Consider the following 7,887-nt stretch of genomic DNA (forward strand, 5'->3'; position numbering starts at 1 on the left):
GTTCCACCGACAAGGATGGTTTGGTTTCCCGAAAGGCTGAGTTGTGTTCCTGGGTTCCTTTTCTAATGTGCTTGGCTTTGCAGTGGCAGCCCAGCAGGGATGAACATATTTGCTTTACCAAACGATGAATGCATTGCTGGATCTTGTAAACACTACTGATTATACATTCAAGCTGTGTTCTCAGTGGAAGTGGCACTTACTAGGACCCTTGAAGTCAAAATATTTGATTTTTAGAGCACTTGGCAGATATTTCATCAGCTGGTAATGGATTTCTTATAAACCTCTTAGATCAATCGTATAGTCGCTTGGTGAATGCTGAAACCCAGTCTTGGTTTGGATCCTATTTTCAAATTTTAGGATGCATCTTCAGAAAAGAAGTGCATATTCAGTTTATTTTGTCTGTTTTTCAATGTGCTTTATTGCTTTACACACTTTCCTGTTGTCAGTTTTAGAGCTCCTCTGTTATGTAGCACATTTAATGTTTTGAATTCTAATGGCATTCTGTGAGGACTTGCATTGGAAAAGTACCTATATTTTAAATCATCATAGTAATGATATTTGACAGCTTTTCCATTCAAATCCTTTGGAAATGGCCAGAATCCATATAGGTGAATTTCATCACAGAATCTTGTAGCAAGTGTATACATGAGGAGACCTGTGCTGGGTCTTTTGATAGGAACTTTGTTGGTCAGCCAGTAACTGGAAAAAAAAAAAAAAAATAGAAGAGAAAAATTAAGAGAAGCACATTATATATCTTATAGCAACCCCATATAATTCTATTGTGTAGAATTAAAGCAAATAATATTTAAAATGTAACTTTAAAAATAACATTAAAAAGAATACCTGAAAAATTAATATATTTCTTAAACATCTACAAAAAAATGATTCTTTTACTTCTCTTTATCCTTTTTTATAGGTTTTTCTTGCGGTCAAATAAATACACACAGGATGTGGACTGTAGGTAATGTGAGTAGTGGAATCTCACTATCAAAATGAATTAGCAGCAAATATTTACATAGTACACAGAGTAGAATCTTTTCAGAAGGGTAAAAAACACTGCAAAAAGCTTAGTAATAGGGTGGAGAGTAATCCTTTAAGAAAACATGAACTTGAAATATAAATTTGAAAACATTGCTACAGATTTTCAGAATGTCTGATATTTCAGTTAAAATTCAGACAAGTAAAAGCCTTGCATGCATTATACCAACCAAGGTATTCAATTTCAATTGCCAAGGTCACATTTCACTAAAGCAAATTAAAAACCTTGTTTTAATCAATCTATATATATATATATATATATATATATATATATATATATATATAAGCTATAGATGAAATATAGCTATAAAATAATTGCTAAATAGTTCATGACTTATGCAGTTTAACATTTTCTTACAGAGATAAAATACATTTCAATTATGATAAACATTTTGTATTATTCATTTTAAAGACAATAAAACACTGCAAAATATTCAGATCCATCACTGTTGACAAATTTTGCATGAAAGACATACAAACTTACAAGCTAGTCATGATCTCTGGAGGAAAGAGGGTTTCCAATTCTTCTTGACATATCAATTTCTTTCAAGACATTTATCTATGTGGTATCAACCAAAAGAGGAAGGGTGTGTATTTTCTTCTATTTCCAAAGTTGTCCATTTTTAAAAAGACAAAATTAAAAAAGAAAGTTTTGTTTTTACTGTTGTTTGGGGAAATGTAATCACTGCCATCCAGATGTAAGCAGAAGATTATATTAAAAATAATCTGCCTTTGCACTCTTTTCAATAGTATATCTTATTCTTCCCTCCCTATTTTTTAAGTTTCTATGGGGTTTTCTAGACGATACATATATTGATGTAAGAAAACAAAACACACACAAAAAAAACCCTGTTCTTTTACTTTTTTGCTTAAATAAATGTTGGACTTTCAAACTTCACTAAATAAATGTCAACCTTCACTGTTAATAATTCCCCCTTCTCCCAACCAGGGTTGCCTTATATATTGTATTTTTCTCATTTTGTACATGTCATGTGTTAAATGTTCTCAGCAAAGTAAAACGCTTTACACACCTTTCATTACCAAAATTGTTCTGAGAAATCCTATTCTCAATATGGAAAATTTTCCAGAGGGACATGTTAGAATTTATTAACAATTCAAAGGTAGCTGAATAAGCAAAAACCACATACCATGTATTGTTAAGAATTCAAAGAAAGCACAGATATTAACCCTATGTAATGAGAATAGTTAAGCTGGCAGAAGGCTTTAGACACTATGATACAATCTTAAGCACCTTCACTCTAATTAACAGGTTTTGTTAAAAAAAAGAACGATAATTATGGGAAAGTAGATGTGATCTGTGTATGGCTACTATGTTAACTAGGTAAATTGGTTAATTAAAACAGTTACTTATTTATATGTTCTTTAAGTACATGAACAATGTTCAAACTTAACCAAAAAGAAATCATTACTTCCACCAGAGAAGTTTGGCAATCAAGAATAGTTGGTCAATATAAAGTTTATGCAGAATTATCTTATTTCTAAAGTGAAGGAAAGATAACAAGTAGGAAATAATATGTTGTTTTAGGTGCCATTGAGTCAGCTCCAACTCATAGCGATGCTATGTACAACAGAACTGAACACTGCCCTGTCATGTGCCTTCCTCAAAATCATTGGTATAATTGAGACTGCAGCCACAGTGTCAATCCATCTCATTGAGGGCCTTCCCCTTTTTCACTCACCCCCCATTTTATCAAACATGATATCGTACTCCTGGGAATGGTCCCTTTTGAAAATATGATCAAAGTAGGTGAGACAAAGTCTGACCAATCTTGCTTCCAAGGAGCGTTCCGGCTGCACTTCCTCCAAGATAGATTTGTTCACTTTTCTGGCACTTCCTTCAGGATAGATTTGTTCATTCTTCTGGTAGTCCATGGTATTTTCAGGATTCTTCACCAACACCAGAATTGAAAGGCTTCAACTCTTCTTCAGTCTTCCTTACTCATTGTTCAGCTTTCACATGCATAAGAGGCAATTAAAAATACCATGGCTTTGGCCAGGCACATCTGTCTTCAAAGTGACATCTTTGCTCTCCAACACTTTAAAGATGTCTTTCGTAGCAGATATGTCCAGTGCAGTATGACATCTAATACTTTGACCGCTGCTTCTATGGGTATTGATTGTGGGTCGAACTAAAATGAAATATTTGACAACTTCATCTCTTCTCCATTTACTGTCATGCTGCTTATCAGTCCAGTTGTGAGGATTTTCATTTTCTTTATGTTGAGGTATAATCCACACTGCAGACTGTAGTATTTAATCTTCATTAGTAAGTGCTTCAAGTTAACCTTACTTTTAGAAGTGTCATCTGTATATCATAGGTTGTTAATGAGTTTTTTCCCAATCCTGATGCCATGTCTTCTTCATATCGTTCAGCATCTTGTATTATTTGTTCACCATAGACATTGAATAAGTATGGTGAAAGGATACAACCCTCACACACATCCTTCCTGATTTTAAACAATGCAGTATCTTCTCTTCTGTTTGAATGACAGCCCCCTATGTACAGTTTCCTCATGAGCACAATTAAGTGTTCTGGAATTTACATTCTATAAAATATTATCCAGGAGCTCTGGTAGCGTAGTGCCTAAGGCACTTGACTGCTAACCAGAAAGCTGGTGGTTCAAACCCACCAGCCACTCCTCAGAAAGAAGATGGGGCAATCTACTTCCATAGTGATACTGCCTTGGAAACCCAAGGAGGGATCGCTATGAGTCAGGCCTGACTTGATGGCACATAACAACAACAACAACAATATTATCCATAATTTGTTATTATGCACAGAGTCAAATGCCTTTGCATAGTCAATAAAACACAAAGAAACATCTTTCTAGCATTCTTTAGTTTCAGTCAAGATCCATTTGACTTCAGCAATGATATCCCATATTTCATGTCCTCTTCTGAATTCAGCTTGCATTTCTGGAAGTTGGCTGTCAATATATTGCTGCAAACATTTTTTTAATTAGCTTCAGTAAAATTATACTTGCCTGTGATATTAATAAAATTGTTCAATAGTTCCACATTATGTTGCATCACTTTTCTTTATAATGGGCAAATATATGGATTTCCTTCAGTCAGTTAGCCGGGGAGCCATCTCCAAATTATTAGGCATAGCAAATAAGTGTCTCCAGTGCTGCATCTGTGTGGTAGTTAAGGTTGTTGTCGACTTGGTTGGGCCTGGTTGAGTGGCTGAGCAGCTGGTGGTATTTATTCCCCATGATGAGACTGGCAATCCTTCATGGTGGGATCTACCACAAGCAGCTGAGTAGCTACTTTAGGGATGTGGTCTGCTTTCCATATATAAGAAGCAGCTTTGAGAATGGTCTTTAGCTTATGGCATGTTTGAACCCTTCATATAGCCAAGTCATTCTTCAGCAGCCTGCCATGCTCTGCCAATCTTGGGACTTTCAATGGACTTGAATCAGTGGCCTGCCATGCTGTTTGGTAACATCGGGACTGTGTCATTTTATTTGTTGACCTTGGATTTGTCAGCCTCAGCAGCCAATAGGTGCCCGAGTGAAGAGATGCCTCTAGCTTCAGTGGGCTGGAGGCAAGAGGCAGAGCTGAAGCCCAAGGTTGAAGGGGTTTCACACAGCTCCTAGACCTGGCACTTTGAAGTTGGACTTCTAGCCTCCCAAATTGTAAGAGAATAAACTTGTGTATGTTAAAGTTATCCCATTGGTGGTATTTCTTGTCAGAGCGGCACTAGATAACCAAGATAATCTGTTTCTTGAAACATCTAAATGTGTTTTACATCAATTCATAGAAACATGTTTTTCACCATTCACTTCAGCTTCAACTTCTTCCTTCAATACCGTTGATTTTTGATCACATGTCACCTCTTGAAATAGTTTAACATCTGCCAGTTCTTTTTTTGTTCAGTGACTGTGTATTCCTTCCATCTTCTTTTGATGCTTCATGCATCATTCCATATTTTGCTCATCAAATCCATCAATATTATAACTCAAGGCTTGAATGTTTTCTTCAATTCATTCAGCTTGAGAAATGCTAAGCATAGTCTTCTCTTTTGGTTTTCTAACTCCAGGTCTTTTTACACTTCATTATAATAACTGAATCCTCAAGCTGTTCTTTGAAATCTTCTGTTCAGCTCTTTTATCTTGCCATTCATTCCATTCACTTTAGCTACTCTCCATTCATGAGCAGGTTTCAAAATCTCTTCTGACATCCATTGTGGTCTTTTTTTTTTTCTTTTTTCCCCTTCCTTTCCTGCCTTTTTAATGACCTTTTGCTTTCCTCATGGATAATGTTCTTGATGTAGTCCCACAGCTTGTCTTCAGCCATTGGTGTTCAATGCATCAAATCTATTCTTCAAATGGTCTCTAAATTCAAGTGGGATAAAATCAAAGTCATATTTTCACTCTGATCTACTAGTTTTAATTTTCTTCAGCTTCAACTTGAACTTGCATGTGAGCAATTGATGGTCTGTTCAACAGTCAACTCCTGGTCTTGTTTGGGCTGAAATTATTGAGCTTTTCTCACATCTCCCTCTTTCCACAGATATAGTCAATTTGATTCCTTTGTCTTCCATTTGGCAAGGTCTACATGTATAGCCACTGTTTATGTTGTTGGAAAAGGATATTTGCAATGAATAAGTCATTGGTCTTGAAAAACTTTATCATGCTATCTACAGGTCATTTATATCACTAATACCATATTTTCCAACTACTGGTGATTCTTCTTTGTTTCCAACTTTCACATTCCAGTCACCAGTAATAATCAACACATCTTGATTGCATTCTTGGTCAATTTCAGACTACAGAATTTGGTAAAAGTCTTCAACTTCTTCACCTTAGTTTCAGTAAAAAACAAAAAAAGCCACTACCATCTAGTGGATTTAGCACTACCATCTAGTGGATTCTGACTCAAAGCAACCCCCGTTGGGTTTCTGAGGCAGTAAATTTTTACAGAAGTAGATTGCTCCATCTTCCTCCTGCAGAGTGCCTGGTGGGTTTGAACCATCACCCTTCCGGTTAGTAGTCAAACACATTAGGCAATATGCCACCAGAGCTGATGCATAAATGTGAATAATAGTAATATTAACTGGCCTTCCTTGTAGGCATTTAGATATTATCTTATCATTGACAGCACCATACTTCAGGATATATCTTGAAACATTCTTTTTGACAATGAATGTGACAACTTTCCTCTTCATTTTGTCATCCCTTGCATAGTATACCATATGATTATCTGATTCAAAATGGCCTATGCAAGTTGATTTCATCTCAATAATACCTAGGATATCAATCTTTACACATTCCATTTCCTTTTTTTAACAACTTCCAGCTTTCCTACATTCATGCTTCACACATTCCACATTTTGATTATCAATGCATGTTTGCAGCTGTTTCTTCCCATTTTGAATTGCTCCCCATCAGCAAATGGAGGTCCTGAAAGCTTTAATCCATCCATATCATTAAGACCATCTCTGCTTTGAGGAGGTATACTTCCCCAGTCATATTTTGTGTGCATTCCAACCTGAGGGGCTCATCTTCCCGCACTATATCAGACAATGTTTCAGAGCTATTCATAAAGTTTTCCAGTAATATATCAGACAGTCTTTAACTGCTATTCATAAGGTTTTAACTGGCCAGTTTTCTCAGAAGTGGATGGCCCAATCCTTCTTCCCAGTCCATCTTAATCTGGAAGCTCCATTGAAACCTGTCTAACAAGGGTGACCTTGCAGTGTTTTAAAAACCAGTGGCATAGTCTCCTGGTCTCAGCAACATGCAAGCCACCACAGTATGACAAACTGACAGATAAGTGTTGGAGGAAATAATATACTGCTCTATTATTTGTATGGGACTCAAAGGTCACATTATATGTGACTCCTAGAATACATTGCAATTAAATGTTTTCCATTTCTTAATTCTTTTCAGATTTCCTGGAAACTAACTTAAACCAGATTGATCAGAGACAAACTGCAATGCCACCTCCACATGCAGTACAAATAAGCAACTTCAATATTACAAGGAAATACTGAAGAGGAAATTATTTACTCTAAATACATCAAAATATTCCAATAAATTTCTTTAGGAGACAAGTTTAATTTTAAATACATAATTTTATTTATTTAATTAATACCCCAATTATATGATTTCTATTAAAACTTTCACAATTTCCTTCATGTAATCCTCACTTCAATCACATCACAAAGTAGAGAACACTCTCAGGATTTAAATTCTTCTTTTATTTTTTTTCTGTGTCTTGAGTCTCATAACACGTAAGCTACCACAGTATGACAAATTGACAGATGAGTGGTAGAGGAAGTAATATACTGCTGTATTATTTGTATGGGACTCCAAGTCACATTACATGTGACTCCCAGAATACATTGAAAGTAAATGTTTTCCATTTCCTAATTCCTTTTGGATTTCCTGGAAATTAACTTTAAGAGACAGTGGAAACTAACTTTAAGAGACAGTGGAAACTACTCAAGACACAGTGGCTGCAGTGATGGGCTCAGGTATAGCAAGGATCATGAGGCTGGCACAAGACCAGGCAGTGTCTCGTTCTGGTGTGCATAGCGTCGCTACGAGTAAGAGACAACTCAATGGTACCTAACAACAACAATCTCAAAAACTATCAGAGATATGCCATCAGCCAACATTTCTTGACCCAGGGCATTGTAGGAGAGACCATAAGCAGAAAATAAATGAGGTCATCTTCTTTCCCTCAGGTAGCTAGCAGCTAAATTCAGAGCCAGGTAAATGAACATTTTATATATATATATATCACATTATAAACATATCAGTATAGCTTATGAACTGTATAAGAGATACAATTCTAATACACTTTTTTGAGACACAAGGT

The 7,887-nt window shown here is 35.8% G+C and overlaps 1 protein-coding gene across 1 annotated transcript in view; it reads right to left on the reverse strand.

The window, feature by feature from the left end:
* Positions 1-416: 416 nt before the first annotated feature.
* ST8SIA4 (ST8 alpha-N-acetyl-neuraminide alpha-2,8-sialyltransferase 4) overlaps positions 417-7,887 on the reverse strand; it is a 149,088-nt gene continuing 141,617 nt past the window's right edge. Inside the window, 1 exon segment of the mRNA XM_007942481.2 lies at positions 417-699. Coding sequence (XP_007940672.2) covers positions 417-699 — 283 coding nt within the window.

Source organism: Orycteropus afer, unplaced genomic scaffold, assembly GCF_000298275.1.
Source record: "Orycteropus afer afer isolate SDZICR_OR568_19922 unplaced genomic scaffold, OryAfe1.0 scaffold00091, whole genome shotgun sequence".
NCBI lineage: Eukaryota > Metazoa > Chordata > Mammalia > Tubulidentata > Orycteropodidae > Orycteropus > Orycteropus afer.